This window comes from Embiotoca jacksoni, unplaced genomic scaffold (assembly GCF_022577435.1).
Source record: "Embiotoca jacksoni isolate LCO1_2020_lvr unplaced genomic scaffold, fEmbJac1.0.p SCAF_67, whole genome shotgun sequence".
NCBI classification, from domain to species: Eukaryota; Metazoa; Chordata; class Actinopteri; family Embiotocidae; genus Embiotoca; species Embiotoca jacksoni.
Genome location: NW_027185422.1, coordinates 325,001 through 340,000, shown reverse-complemented (window position 1 = coordinate 340,000; position 15,000 = coordinate 325,001). Strand labels below are relative to the sequence as shown.

Below are 15,000 nucleotides of genomic sequence, written 5' to 3'. Positions count from 1 at the left end.
GGCAGCTTTTCCACCAGAGAAACAGTCTCAGGGGGAAAAAACGTCACGTTAGTGTGTCTGTTTGATTGACAGGCCTGTGGTGCAGTCAGGTTTCCGATCAGATCGGTCAGATCCACCTCTGGCTCCTCCCCCAGCTCGTCCAAATATGGTCACTTCCTGCTCCAAACCGCTCTGAACTAGCAAAGATGGTGACGGACAGAATCTGAACTCGAGGTTGTCAATCAAATAGCCACGCCCCCCAAAAATGTTGTACTTCTCGAATGAATGCTGAAGGTATTTTCAGAAGGACGACCACACTGATCACAAGGAGAGAATTTTAACTAAATCTATTGAAGCCAGAGATTTGTTTGGAGCCAGCCCCTAGTGGTCCTCAGTGGTATTACACTTGAAGGCACTTCTGCATTGGCTTCAATTGGACTCCATCCATTTGAATATACAGCTTATAGCTAGAAGTCCATAAAAACATTCGACTGAACTTCCTTCCTCGTGATCCAGCCGCCATCTGGACTTCAAAGGCTCCGTGAAAACAACGTGCCAAAAGGCTGGAGCGGGTCAGCGTCAGGAGACGAGGTCCGAGGTCAGCCGGCGGGTCGGACCGTCTCCCGACCTCCTTCGAGGGGAGGACGAGCGGCTCCGAGAGGCCCTTTGTGCTTCTTTAAACATGCGTGACGGGAGCGCCGCCCCCTGGAGGAGCCAACACGCCGGTTCAGGAGCAGGACGGACAATAAAGGAGCCTTTTTTTCTTCCTCAGCGGAGGAATGTGTTGCATCTGTCTGGGCAGAAGACGCCCGAGGGCGACCTCCGGCTGAGACGTGTACGTAGAAGATACGCTCACAGATTAAAACATGTGGGAGGCACACAAACACAGACACACACTTTAATAATGAGGATACGACAGACATGAACCCAAATATAAGAGCTTGACTTACTGCTATTATTTTGAAAAGACCATCTGCCTCTCCGGGGCTCTTAAGCTTTATTATTTTAACTTTTCAGGACTTTAAGGAGCTCAACAAACGCTAGAGAGAATTTGTGGCATGAGCTCCGAGTGTTTCTGACTCACACAGCTGGAGGACGCAAATAAATGCATGAAACACATAAATATTGACAGCAGAATCATCAAGATTACTTATTCCAGTTATCATAGAGCACATTAAAGCGATATTAGGAAGCGTTTGTGCTTTTTCAGTCATCTATTAGCAGAGAAAAGACAAAAGTAAGAGTCTTTATTATGAGAAATGGTCATTTAGTGTTAAATTATTTACGCATAAGCAGCATTTCCTTTTGTTCCAGCTGCTCTTCACGAGGCTATCTATAATTTAAATCACAGAAAATGTGAAATTAATCACATGCTGCTCTTGTAAAAATCCGTTAACTGGTAACTACGAGCTCCGGAGGCGGCGGTCGTCCCCAGAACACCAGAATAATCGGGGTGTTTATGGGTTTTATTACCGAAAAGCTAATTTTGCAAAAAAGGAGATAATCTCCATTGAACTTGGTTTATTTCTGAAATGTTGGTCATTAAATCGCAGCAGCAGCTTCCACTGCCTCAAACTCTTTATCTGTGGATCTGCTCGCCAGGGAGGAAGGGGGGGGGGGGGGGGGGGACGCATGTCGGAGAGCAGTGGAAGTGACACGGTGTTTATTGCTTTGGCCTGAAGTCCCTTTAAAGAGGTGTGGACGGAGTGTCGGCTGACGAAGAGCCTTTTTCCTCCCAAATCTCTCGGGTACTGAAGTTTCTCCTCTCAGACTCAGAAACTCCCTCCGTGTTTATTTAAAGTCTAAAGTTACCCAGACAGACGTTTCACCCAGCTGATTCATCCTCGCCTCATTTGTTTTTCTTTTTTCTTTTTTTTTTGGGGAGTGGGGGCACAAATGAAGAAGTCGCTCTTCCACGTGGATTTTTTTTATTTTTATTTTTTTTATTTCTAAGCCACAGAGACTCTTCTGCTCTTTGACTTTGGTTCTTCTTTTTTTTTTCAACTTTTTCCACATTAAACACAAGTGAGTTTGCACCAAATCTCATTTCATCCTTCAGGGTCCCTAAACAGTCCCGTCTCCGAAAGAGAGAGTGTGTGTGTGTGTGTGTGTGTGTGTGTGTGTGTGTGTGTGTGTGTGTGTGTGTGTGTGTGTGTGTGTGTTTTGTGGGGGAGGGGGTTTCTCTTTTCCTCTTCTATCGGATTAAAGCTTCCTAAATGAGAACAAATTCCTCCTCCTCGCCTCCGTTTTTAATTTCCCAGCAGGATTGTGTTGCCGCGGCTACGGCCGAGGTGAAGAAGGAGGATATTCATACTTTGGCCCAATTTATTTTTCTGGGCAGAAGAGGGACTTTCTGTGGCTTCATGTGTGTGTGTGTGTGTGTGTGTGTGTGTGTGTGTGTGTGTGTGTGTGTGTGTGTGTGTGTGTGTGTGTGTGATCCCGATTAGCTTTAATGGGATTTGCTTGAATATGTTTTCTCTATTTTTTTTGGACGTGTTCTTCATCGTCATCCTCCAGAGTTTTATCTGATAACCAGCCGTGGTCACCGGTCAAAATATTCCTCCATATGTTTGTGTTTATTCACTTTGAGGAATTAATGAGGGTCTTTGTGTGCTTTTAAGAACATTGTTTTGACTTTGAGAACGACATCATCGTCGTGACTTCAAACTTCTGTTTGTGGGTTAAAGCTGGTTTCATGTCAACGTCAGAGGAAGACTCTGGTTTAGAAATCGATGACATCAGCACTTTGTGATGACTTCACTTTACAACCCGGTATCGCGGTAAAACGTGAAATAGCCACGCTTTTGGCCTCTCGAGGCGTGAGCGGCACTTTACCGTTAGCGTGGAGCTGCGATCATCAGAAACAACGACAGACATTCATCATCGTCTGCTGGTAATCCTTTCAAATTTAAGTAACAATCACAACACGAAAAACACTGAAAGTCCTGAATTTAAAATCTGAACTAAAAGTACATAAAAAGTGCAATATTTCCCTCTTTAGTATAAAATGGAAGAAAATGACTTGATTAAAGTAGAATAAAATATCTTTATATAATATCTATTTAAAATAGCACATTTTGTCAATCGGTGAGAGTAGAATTAGAAATCAGTGCTCACGTGCTCGTGAGTAATCAGCTGCTATGAATACAAGTGATGAAGAGGATGATGAGCTGCAGAGACTCAAGTGTGTGTGTGAGAGTGTGTGAGATGGCAGGTGGCATCGTAGTGCTCTCTCACACACACACACACACACACACACACACACACACACACACACACACACACACACACACACACACACACACACACACACACACACACACACACACACGGGCCATCTGTAGCCTCCCAGCAGAGCTCGACTGGTCAGACTGAGTTTGTCAGCAGTAAAACACAGAAACCGCTCATGTATTACAAAACTGAACATTGTAGCCCGCAGCATCCCCCGTGTGTGTGTGTGTGTGTGTGTGTGTGTGTGTGTGTGTGTGTGTGTGTGTGTGTGTGTGTGTGTGTGTGTGTGTGTGTGTGTGTGTGTGTGTGTGTGTGTGTGTGTGTGTGTGTATTACTCACTCTGGAAGGACTGGATGTTCTGCTCACGATCACATTGTGGGGGCGGGGCTTATGTTTGGGAACTAAAGCTGGTCCCGTTAAAGAAAACAGTTAAGACGTGTACAGTCGAGGTGAAGGTTCCGGTTCCGGTCCGGTTCCGGTCCAGTTCGGTTCCGGTCCGGTTCTTTTAGATTCAGTCCGGTGGTTTCTGATATCTGAGAGGATTTGAACTTTAAAAACTTGATATTGTTTTTACATATTCAGATTCAAATGAAGCTCGGACATTAAACTGCCGCTGTGAGAGTTCACTGTGGTGAATTCATGCAGGAAACACATGTAACATACATTATAACGTGTGCTCCTTTGTTTTTAGGGTAAAAAAAGCTCCGATCGTGATCGATGACTAATGAAGAGGAAACAGGAAGTAACAGAGAAGCTCAAACAGCTGTTGGTTGTCACGTGACCTCTTTCCCAACACAGAACGCCACCTTTCTTCTCCTTTTTTTTTGGTATGAGGTATTTTTTTTTACTTTGTTTAGTCTTCTGATAGTGCTCGCTCAGTGTAGCTGGTCGTCATGGCGACGCCGTGCGTGATGTCGTTTTTTCGACAAAAAACACGGCAATAAATGGAGGATTTTACAGACAGCAGAACGGAGGAACGTCTGCACCTCCTCAGCCGACCGCGGCCGGGTTGTTTCCACCGGGGAGGAAACTGTATGATGACCATCTCAGAACATATCACCATTTATATATTATTATTATTATTATTATTATTATTATTATTATTATTATTATTATTATTATTGTCCGTTATATTGTTGAAGTTGTCGTGCTTTAAACTCACGCTGACGTCGTCACCGCGAGCTGGAAGAGATGCAGTTGGGAGGCGGGACGTGGAAAATGATTTCAATGGTGCATTTTATTGATTGACGTTGAAACAATCACGCGTCTTTTGTTAGATGTTGAAGTCGTAAACGGGACTCGTGCTTCGGTCTGATGTTTGATGCGTTTCTTTCTCCGGCCGACACTTTGCATCCAGATTTTTGTTTGTGAACTAGACATCCATCCGTGAATTAAAAAAATAAATAGAAACGATGGCGGCCTCGTTATGACAATGACGGGTATTTGCATTTCTCTTCGACCAATCAGGTCTGAGGTGGTTCTGACGTCCCGTTTTATGTCGGTTCAGCTCGATGGAGGTGAAACCAAAAACAAAACAGACACAACCGCTTTCTGTCTGCAGCCGAGTGCAACAAGTTCACACCTTTTTTGTGTGTTTTTTTGCTGAGTGTGTTAAAGGCCAATTGAAGGAAACCACTGAATGAGACAGAAGCAGATGACGCCTCAGGTGAGTTTATATTACAGCACTTGATCAAACTTTAAAAACGTCTGGAAAAAAAAGTCTTGTTTGGAAGAAGCTGTTCACGTCTGGAGAGGAAGGGAAAGAGAGGAGGACGGGAGAAATGAACGGAGGTGTGACGGCGCTCTGCAGAAACGCTGAGTCATTCCAGGCTGCAGCTCCGCTTTGCGGGAGGTGAACGTTAGGAATGCGCAAAGTTTACTGCGGTACCGTCCAGATGTGCAACACAACACAACACAACACCACGAGCATGTTAATGAGCTGCAGTGTGTGGGCGGAGCCGGCCAAGGAGGGCGGAGCCTCTCGGATCAGGACTTCTCCATCTGGTCAGAGATCACCTTTTTTTTAAATTTTTATTAGATTTGCAATTAAAGTGTTTTTGTTTCTCGTGGAAATCATGCTCGGGCTAAATACACGTCTCTTAGTTTCTCTTTAAGAGTTAAATCAGGAGCATCTGAAGTGAAGAAGAACTAAACAACATGTAAATGTGACTGAAACAGCAAAATCTCAACTCACTCACTGTTCAAATAGTTTTGGACTCGATCACAGCCTTCATCACCACATGGAGTTCATCATCAAACTGAACATCTGTAAATGCTCCGTTACCGTGGGAACATCTTAGGACTTCTCCTGCATGTTGGCTTAAAATGTAGTTCTTAGTTTCTACATCTATATCGACTGAATAAATCACAGAAGTAGGAAACTTTCTCACAAATATTCTGACAACTTTTAGAAATTCTTTAATAGTTTCAGTATGATGTGTTTTGTCACAGCGTGTTTTGAAATTTGACACAGAATTTATGCAAAAAAATATATACAATAGTGTCGTAATAACTTTCTTTAACACTTCGTGCATCGAGAGCATTTTCCTTATTATAATATTTGATTTAGAAATATTAATAGCTGGAGACGTCAGTTGAATCTGCCCTGTGTCGTGTCTGCAGAGCTTCAAGCGTGATCACAACCAGCTCCAACAATCAGATGGTTATATGACGTACAGCGGCGAAACTCAGGGTAGAGAAACAAGGAGGTATCTGACTTTTCATCTGGAGAAGAGGAACGTTTTTAAAGAGACTTTTCACGTAGATGAAGCTGCACCTGTAAAATTGTGAATTATTGGAGCACGTGATTGTAAAACATCATCGTTAGGTCGGATTTTTCTGAGTAAAAACACCCTAAATTATTGTTGTTTTCTTATTTTATAGAATAAATGGAGTCAGAACATGTTTCCTGTGAGACGGTTCCAGTTTTCAAACCCTTTCTTGAATATTTTTATCCACCGTTTCACCTTCGATGTCACTTCCTGCCGCCGGTCTCTTATTAAGCGCGACCTTTCGGCCGCTGTGGATAAGAGCGCCGGTAAACAGCAGGAAAATGTTCATTCAAACATCCGCTCTCGGGCCTCCGGGTGGAACGACGGGCGACTCCTCTCGCCCTTGAGCAAGGCATCGGCTCACGGACGGCTGCGTTTGGAGGGCACGGCCGGCCGGTGTGGTTAATGAGTGATGCGAGATGGAGACGGAGGCTGCAGGGCGTCAGACTGAGAGACTCTCCTGAACCGGAGTGTGAAGAGACAGAAGCCACTTCATTAACCGAGCTGTCTGGAAACACCGACCGCCTGCAGGACTGACGGACGCCGCGGCTGAGAGGGTTCAACCATCTGCATCCACACTCACCCTCCACCTCTCTGCCTCCCGATGGCTCTCATTTTACCAGCCTCTGAAAGACACAGCGGCGAGGAGGAGGAGGAGGAGGAGGAGGAGGAGGAGGAGGAGGTGGATGAGGAAAAGGAGGAGGAGGGGGGGGAGGTGGAGGAGGAGGAAAAGGAGAAGGAGGAGGTGGAGGTGGTGGAGGAGGAAAAGGAGGAGGAGGAGGAGGAGGAGGAGGAGGAGGAGGTGGAGGTGGTGGAGGAGGAAAAGGAGGAGGAGGATGTTTGATGCGATGAATTAAAACACCATCACCTAAACACCGCCGGCACCAAGACTTTACAAGTGAGCACTTGAGTCCATTTCTCAGCGGGCGTGTAAAAGGCGTCCGTGGAGAGGAGGACTACGAGGCAGGGTGAAGAGGGAAGTCAGAGAGAGGGCCGGTTTTATTCACCTGCAGCGCCTCCATTTACTCCCAGAAAACATTTTTATACCTCCAGCTGTCAGTTCGAAATGTTTCAGTGTTGAAGTTTATTAATGTGTTGTATGATCGTGTTTTCAGAGGATGTTGTTGCAGTAATATTCAGCATGTTAAGATTCAGACCGAAACATCGACGCAGGTTTTTCTGTTTTGGCTTCTGGTTGTTCATTTCTGTGTTGAATATTTCTGCAGCTTTTCCTGTAAAATTAAAATCAGATTCTGCTTTATTGTCCGTCTCTCTCTCAGTAGGAAACATCTCATTTGCTGATTTGTTGAAAGTAAGATTAGTCAACATCCTCAAATGTGCTGACTTGGTGTTTTCCTGCCAGCTGATTGGTGGACTGAGGGGAAAACCATAAAACGGCAAAGTCACTGCTTTTTATTCAAACGAGCGATTTTATTTGTTTGCATTTCTTACACGTTGCCATTTTGTCCATTTGGTTTTCATTACTGACGAGACCGAAACATTTAAATCAAGATGTCTGTCGCAGATTTGGGGGAGAAAATAAATTTCCCGTGTCCAACTCACGTGGAGGCTCTTTTTAAAAGTGTCCGTCTGTCTGCGTTTTAATGCTGTTAGCCACGAGGACAAAGACCCGTCAGCGGTCTGAGTCCGGCTGACTGTCTGGACGAGGTCAGTTCGGACCTGCTGATGGGGAGGTTTCCGTGGGAACGGTGTTTTTCCGTGTTTTTTTTTTATCTCATCCGGTTCATCTGTGGTAAATACATTACAGGTTGTTTAGGTTAGGTTAGGTTAGGTTAGGTTAGGTTAGGTTAGGTTAGGTTAGGTTAGGTTAGGTTAGGTAGTTACTTTATTTGTGTCATGAGACGCATTCCTGTGATTCCACACATTCCTACCTGAGAGCTAAACTGCTGAGCACGCTGAAGCAGCATCATGATATAATGATAGATGGTCCGAGAGGTCAGAGGTCATGCAGGAGACCCCCCCCCCCACACACACACACACCACCACCACCACCACCACCTCCAGAGCTCGGTCTGGATTTCCTTCTTGCAGCTCATACAGATCGGTTCTGTAGCTCGTTTCCACAGCTGCCTGTGAGAGGAAGTGGTTTGATATATATATCGTATATCAAGCTGTCATAATGAGCTTTATTTGAATGGCACTTATCATAACAGCTGCAAAGTGCTTTCAGGGAATAAAGCAATAATATCAGACGAATGTCTGAGCAGCGACACGCGAGAATCAGGGTGGAAAAAAAAAGTCCAAGTCATGTTGCGGGAGGGGGGGGGTGGGGGGTGGGGGTGTCTGGAGAGGTCCAGACAACAGTGATGGTTCAGAATCATGCAGGAATATTTAAAACTGTCCATCAGGAGTTTGTAATTTTCACGAGCTTCCATTATTTTCTGGTTAAAAGGTTCTTTTTGTTGTCAACCTCAGAGATGGACTCTGGATCTGGATTTCTGTCTTTACTCTGACGGAGTAGAAACTGACTGAATCCTCTGCTGCTTCTTTCACGGCTGCTGCAATGCATTCTGGTTGTTTTGTGGCTTTCGTGTCGTTCTAATCTGAAGACAAGAACACATCCGACCTCCGACCTCTGACCTCTGACCTCCGACCTCCGTTCGGAGTGTTTTTGGAGCCGCTGAGAAGTTTTAAAGTCTGCTGATGTTTCAGGAACTCACGTTGACTCTTTTTAAGCAGCGTGTGCAGAAGAAGAAGAAGAAAAAAAAAAGAGACGTGATGCAGAGATAATCAGGCGGGTGGACAGAAGGGTGTCGGCCGGAAACGGATGAGGCGCTGCGGCGGCGGGAGGTCCCGCGCCGACAGCCGTGACCAACGGAGCCTCTGAGCGCGCTCAGTAGGACTCCTTCACAGCCTCCTGCTGCTGCACGCCGCCATGTGCTCATATCCCTGTTATCTCTCCTTTCCCTGATAAAGCAGTCCGATCTCACAGACTCTCAGACGGCACGCTGCACTTTTCCCCCAAACCCGGATTTTCTTTTTTCATTTTTCCACACGTACTTGAGGAAACGCTGATATTTTCTTATCAGCGTAAACAGCAACATGAGCACAAAGCCTCTTCTTTTCTTTTTTTTTACTTTAGATGCAGTCCTGTGAATATATGAAACAAAATATGAGGTTAGATATCGTACTTATAGAGAAAATGAAAAGCGCTGACATCATGGTGACCTTTTCTGTAGAAAAGCTGCACGAGCAACACGCAGAGTTTTGGTCTGTAAGGACGAGAAGACTAAACATTTTAAACAGAATCAGCTGACCGGATCGGCATTCAGGGAAACGCCTCAGTTCAGTGAAAACCCAGAAGCTCTGAGCGCCGGCCAAACATGTCGGAGAAAGACGAGCCGGCTCTGCTTTTGTTGTGGTTTCCACCGTGTGGGTGTGTCGTTTTAAACTTCCTTCACTGTTTGAGACCAATTTAAAAAAAGCCGTCTCGGCAGCAGAGTACCGGACACGTTCCTTCAACATGGACCTTTTTTAATCAATATTCCTTCCGGGAAAGTTTCCCATTAGAAATACACAGTCGGAGCTGCAGGAGACATATTTTCTGAGGAACGGTCAGTGTTGAAGCAGCTGAAAAGGTTCACGCAGCTCAGGCAATTTAAAAAAGGCTTTTCCAGGCAGAGAAAATCAGAGGATTCGATATTTTTGGGGCCAAATCCTGGAATATCTATGAATTTTATTTCTAAACTTAAGTTGCCATTTATCAGTCTTTGTCTTTATCACCTTATTTCAAGTGTTTCCTGTGTTGCCATGGTTTCATCCTCTAACATCCTCAACAGGCAGCAAACACTTCGGTAAAGATGTTTCTTGCAGGAAAATGTCAGTTTCAAAAGCTTTGTCTATCAAATAATGATACAAATCAGATGCCAAAAATAAGGATAAGAAACAAGCGGGCTTCTTATTGTTTATTTATTGTTGTTTATTGTGTTTGTAAGTTGTTTGTGGTCATAACTGTAGCAGGTTTAAGCAGTGAGAACTTTTGTCCGACAACAGTGACGTGTCTGTTTTTCTGTTCATCACAGGTCGTTGAATCTGAGTGTTTTCAGTCAGTTGAAGTCGGAGAGTTTGACTTTTCAGTGCTACTCTGACTTTGACTCTCGAATTTGGGTCGAGCTCTGAAATGTTGCACTTCCTGTCACGCGTGTTGAAGTCGTCTTTCGTTGGACCCTCGCGGCCTCCAGTCTGTAACACCTGCTCTGTTAAACTGACTTTAACAAGTCAAATCCTCTTAAATGAACAGTTGAGAATCGATGCTGAATCAATCAGGATCTCCCGTTCGTCCAAATCCTGAACCTTTTCCCTTTTTTTCCTCCTGCAGGTACGACTACGTGGAAGTTTACAATGGCGGCGACGAGTTTTCTACCATGTTGGGAAAGTTTTGCGGGAAGATCGCTCCGTCTCCGATCATCTCCAGCGGCAGCCAGCTCCTCATCAAGTTCGTCTCCGACTACGAGACCCACGGAGCCGGATTCTCCGTCCGCTACGAGGTCTTCAAGACAGGTGGGTGGAGCTCTGTGCTGCTTTTTTTCAAAAAATAGATCCAGCTGTGTTTCCAGCTGTTCGAGCTGCAGCAGCAGTCGACAACCGAACTGAAACGGATTAAACATTTGACCACACTGAGATCTGAAGGCCGTTCATTCAGTTTGAAAATGTTTTAGTTCGGAGTGGTTCGAAGCAGGAAGTGACCATATTTGGACGAGCTGGGGGAGGAGCCAGCGGTGGATCTGACCGATCTGATCGGAAACCTGACGATACTACGTCCCGCCCATCGATAGCTGTAACCTGACTGCACCACAGGCCTGTCAATCAAACAGACACGCCCCCAAAAACAGGTCTTCTTGAATCTTGAGACGTTGAATGAGAGTCTATGGAGCCGGAGGCTTTTTGGAGCCGACCTCCAGTAGCACTCGCTGGTATCACAGCTGAAGGCACTTTTTGAAATGCGGAAGAGAAAATCCAGTTTTCCTAATTTGACTTTTGCTGATCTTGAGGGTTTTTATAAACATCTTGGCAGCTTTCTCTTTTAAGTTTTAGTCGTTTAAGTTCCCAGTTCCTGAACTGTGGACCAGTTCTGAGCCCTTTTCAGTTGTTTGAGTTTGACCAAACACTCTCTCCTGAGTGTGTTGAGTTTTTAGCGTTGCTGCGGTCTCCATAAATTTGATAGATTTTGAAATGAAGAGGCAGTTTAGTGCTCAATTACCGCGGTAACTGTGTTCTACATGTGTTTTATTTTTAGAGTACAGAAGCTTGTATGTTGATGGTATTCATGAAAGCAGCAGCAATAAGAAACGACCTGGAAACTGCAGCAACACGACGAAATCATCTCAGTTTGATTAAACCTGAAAGTTTCACCCTCTCGTGACCTTTCTGAGAAATTAGGGTTTAAAAATATTCCTCTCCTCGTGTTTGACGTCCTCGTTGTCTAAACAACGGAGCAGAAAGCCTCCGAGCTGCAGGCCAAATCAACTCCGAGCCCGGAGAGCGGCGGAGGGACGGCAGGTCCCGGCCGAGGCAGGATGCGAGCAGGATAGACCTCCATAAACATGTGGAGGAAGGAACCTCGCTGCCCGCGTCCTACATTTGTATTTGCTCTTCTCTCCTGGGTCTACTTGAGCGGCCGCCAAAACACAGAGTCTCTGGCGGCCGCTTCAATTTCCACCGACGGGGAGCGGAGATAAATCAGATGAAAAAGGGGAACATGCGTGAGACAATCCTCTTTACCTTTTATTTTTTGTTTGCACCCCAGAGAACAATAACCATTCACAGGATCCAGAAATAATCATCCCACATGGACGTGTTGGAGAGGACGGTATCATAGGATGAAAGCTTAATAGGAAAGAGCTCTTTTGTACTTCAACCGAGGCGGTCTGACGAGGGCTCTTCTTCTTCTTCTTCTTCTTCTTCTTCTTCTTCTTCTTCTTCTTCTTCTTCTTCTTCTTCTTCTTCTTCGTCGTCCTCTTCTTCTTCCTCTTCCTCTTCTTCTTCCTCTTCCTTCTCCTCCTCCTCCTCCTCTGATACCAAGACTTCAGAAATCTTCCTGTATCCACTTTAATTCGAGGGTGCCGTGTGAAGCCGTGTCTGCTGAATGACAGGATGTTATTAGAAAGTCAGCGTAATAAATCTTTTTAAAGTAGGTCAGCGGCGTGTCAGCGCTGTCCCCAACGTCTTTTCTAAAGATCTTTCTTTTTTTAAAGATGTAACTTCCACAAAGATTCTGATGATTTATATTTGAGCTTAGATCTCTAATAAAAACTTGATAAGTTTTCAGGATTCATCGGACGGTTCGTTTCAGAGAAAAGTTCCACTTCTGAATCCCTTTGAGCTGAGATAGGAGGTGAATTTCAAAGTGAACGAGGCGTTGGTGGTTTTAATGGAGTTCCTCCTGTTTAAATGTTTTACCTGAACCAGAAGTTCTTACTGGATAAACTCATCCTGCTGATGAAGCTCATCAAAAGCTCCACAACAGCTTCTGAATCCAGCTGCTGGTTCTTTAAACCTGTCGGACTCTCTGATTGGTCAAAGTGTCTGATTTCTCACATCGATGCAGTTTGTCGCTTCTGCTGCAGTTTTCCCACCCGGTGACGGTCAGACTAACAGCCACTGTTTTCCTGTTGTTGTTGTTGTTGTTGTTGTTGTTACTGTCTCCTCTCTGCCAGCTAGAGCTCAGCTGCATTACGACCGTGTGTGTGTGTGTGTGTGTGTGTGTGTGTGTGTGTGTGTGTGTGTGTGTGTGTGTGTGTGTGTGTGTGTGTGTTTGTTTGTGTGTGTGCATATGCATGAGACAGGTGTACGGGACCCCAGGCTCATTTAGCTAATGGGCTGTTTGTCCTTGGAGGCAGCAGGGTGACCTGCAGATGAGATGGATGCTCTGGCAGAGAAGAGGGGCTCTGAAACTAGGACAGGGTGTGTGTGTGTGTGTGTGTGTGTGTGTGTGTGTGTGTGTGTGTGTGTGTGTGTGTGTGTGTGTGTGTGTGTGTGTGTGTGTGTGTGTGTGTGTGATGGCCTCAATACGGCTCCTCTACCACCTAACAAGTTAAAAACAGCCCTTGTACTGGCTCAGGTAATCCCCCTGCTATGTTGCTGCCTTCCTTCTCGCCACATTTAAAATCCATTAGAGTCTCTGCAGCGTAGTGAAAGTAAATGGAGCCGCTGCTCCGGTTACAAACAGCTTTTTACTCCGCTCAGACCTCCTTTGTCTCTCCGGCACCACGTCTCTCTCTGTTGTGTCCTTCGATCGCTTTAGCATCTAACAGGGAATCAATCAGAGTCGGAAGCATCAGAGGGACACGGATCAGGCTCACTTTTACATATTAAGACGTGTTTATATGTATTTGTTTCACGCAAAAAATACTTAACACATAATACATTAAAAAAAAAGTGTTTCTTTTAGTACTTCAAATTCAATACTTTCTGTATTTATTATGAACTGGATATGAATACAATCAATCTTGGCTGAGACGTTTATCTGAGTCCTAATTTTCTTGTTGGGACGATACGTGAAGTCTAACGGTCCACCTGTAGGATCTTAAAGAAATACCAAACATGACTTTCTGTACACGTATCAAGCTCCTGTCATGGTTATTTAACTTCATTGGTCCAATACATTATTTGTATGTTCTGTTTTTTTAAATTTTATTTTCTTTGTGTAAAAGTGTTAAAAAAAAACTAAATCTTTCTCATAATAATCAGGATTTGTTGTTTATTGAGAAAATTAAAAACCCGAGTCGGTTGAAGGAGGAAATCCTCGTGATGTTGTTGAAGACTGATTTTATCTCGGTGTTGACGCAGTGAGATATTTCCATACCAGTTGGGTGTGAAGAGCACCTTTTATTTTTCACACAGAAAACTGCAGTTCAGGTTCCTTCTTCTGCCAATGTGTTGCTTTCCTGTTACCATGGCGACCGGGGTGCGATAGGAAAAAAAAGTTCAGAGTCGGTTCCTCTTGCACGCCGATGCACACGGAGCAACAGGAAGCAACAACCGTGACGAGGAAGTATTCGGAGTTTCGTCTCTGGATCGACATCAGCGCGTTTTTGTTGATGTATTGGAGAAGCCTGTTGCCATGGCGACACAGTTCGGGTGGTTCGCAGTGATCGTTCCCCTCAGAAGGTCCCGGTGGAACTCGGTGTTGACGGTCTGACTCTGGGGGGACGAATTCACGGCGACACAAATAAAACCCAGCTGGTGTCTCCCGACCTGACGCGTCTTCCTCTGTCTCGGACGGTGAAGCTCCGCCCCCTCTTGAAACGTCACCCAAAAAACAACAACACATTCAACTCAGGTTCTGCAGTTGATTGAGTGACATCATCTTAAAACACTTCCCCACGAGCGTTTTCGCTTCCTCCCGCTCCGTGTGCGTCATCACCTGCCGTCCTCATCCCGTCTCCTAGAGTCATTATTAAATGTTTTTCAGCAAAACCAGGACATAAAATAATAGTTTCTGCTTCATTTGAGTTGTTTTTGTTAAAGTGTGCTGCGTTGGACAGACGTCTCCGCTCACCGCTGTGTTTCCGTCCGTGGCTTCGTCCTGTCTGTCATTACTACGAGTAAACCTCTAACCACGGAGCGCAGCCGCCGTCCTGCAGAGGACATCGGGCTCGTGGCTCGTAGCTCCGCCCCCTGTCGACCACAGAGCTGGTATGGCTCGTAGCTCCGCCCCCTGCCGACCACAGAGCTGGTATGGCTCGTAGCTCCGCCCCCTGTCGACCACAGAGCTGGTATGGCTCGTAGCTCCGCCCCCTGCCGACCACAGAGCTGGTATGGCTCGTAGCTCCGCCCCCTGCCGACCACAGAGCTGGTATGGCTCGTAGCTCCGCCCCCTGCCGACCACAGAGCTGGTATGGCTCGTAGCTCCGCCCCCTGCTGACCACAGAGCTGGTATGGCTCGTAGCTCCGCCCCCTGCCGACCACAGAGCTGGTATGGCTCGTAGCTCCGCCCCCTGCCGACCACAGAACCCGTATCGCTCCTCCGGGAACTATATCCGTCCCGGCGCTCCTT

General features: G+C 45.7%; 1 protein-coding gene across 1 annotated transcript in view; it reads left to right on the top strand.

The window, feature by feature from the left end:
• Positions 1 to 15,000, top strand: part of LOC138214050 (neuropilin-1a-like) — a 69,361-nt gene that overhangs the window by 13,360 nt on the left and 41,001 nt on the right. Inside the window, exon 4 of the mRNA XM_069175403.1 lies at positions 10,321 to 10,502. Within this exon, the coding sequence (XP_069031504.1) occupies positions 10,321 to 10,502 (182 nt within the window). The remainder of the gene's footprint in view (positions 1 to 10,320; positions 10,503 to 15,000) is intronic.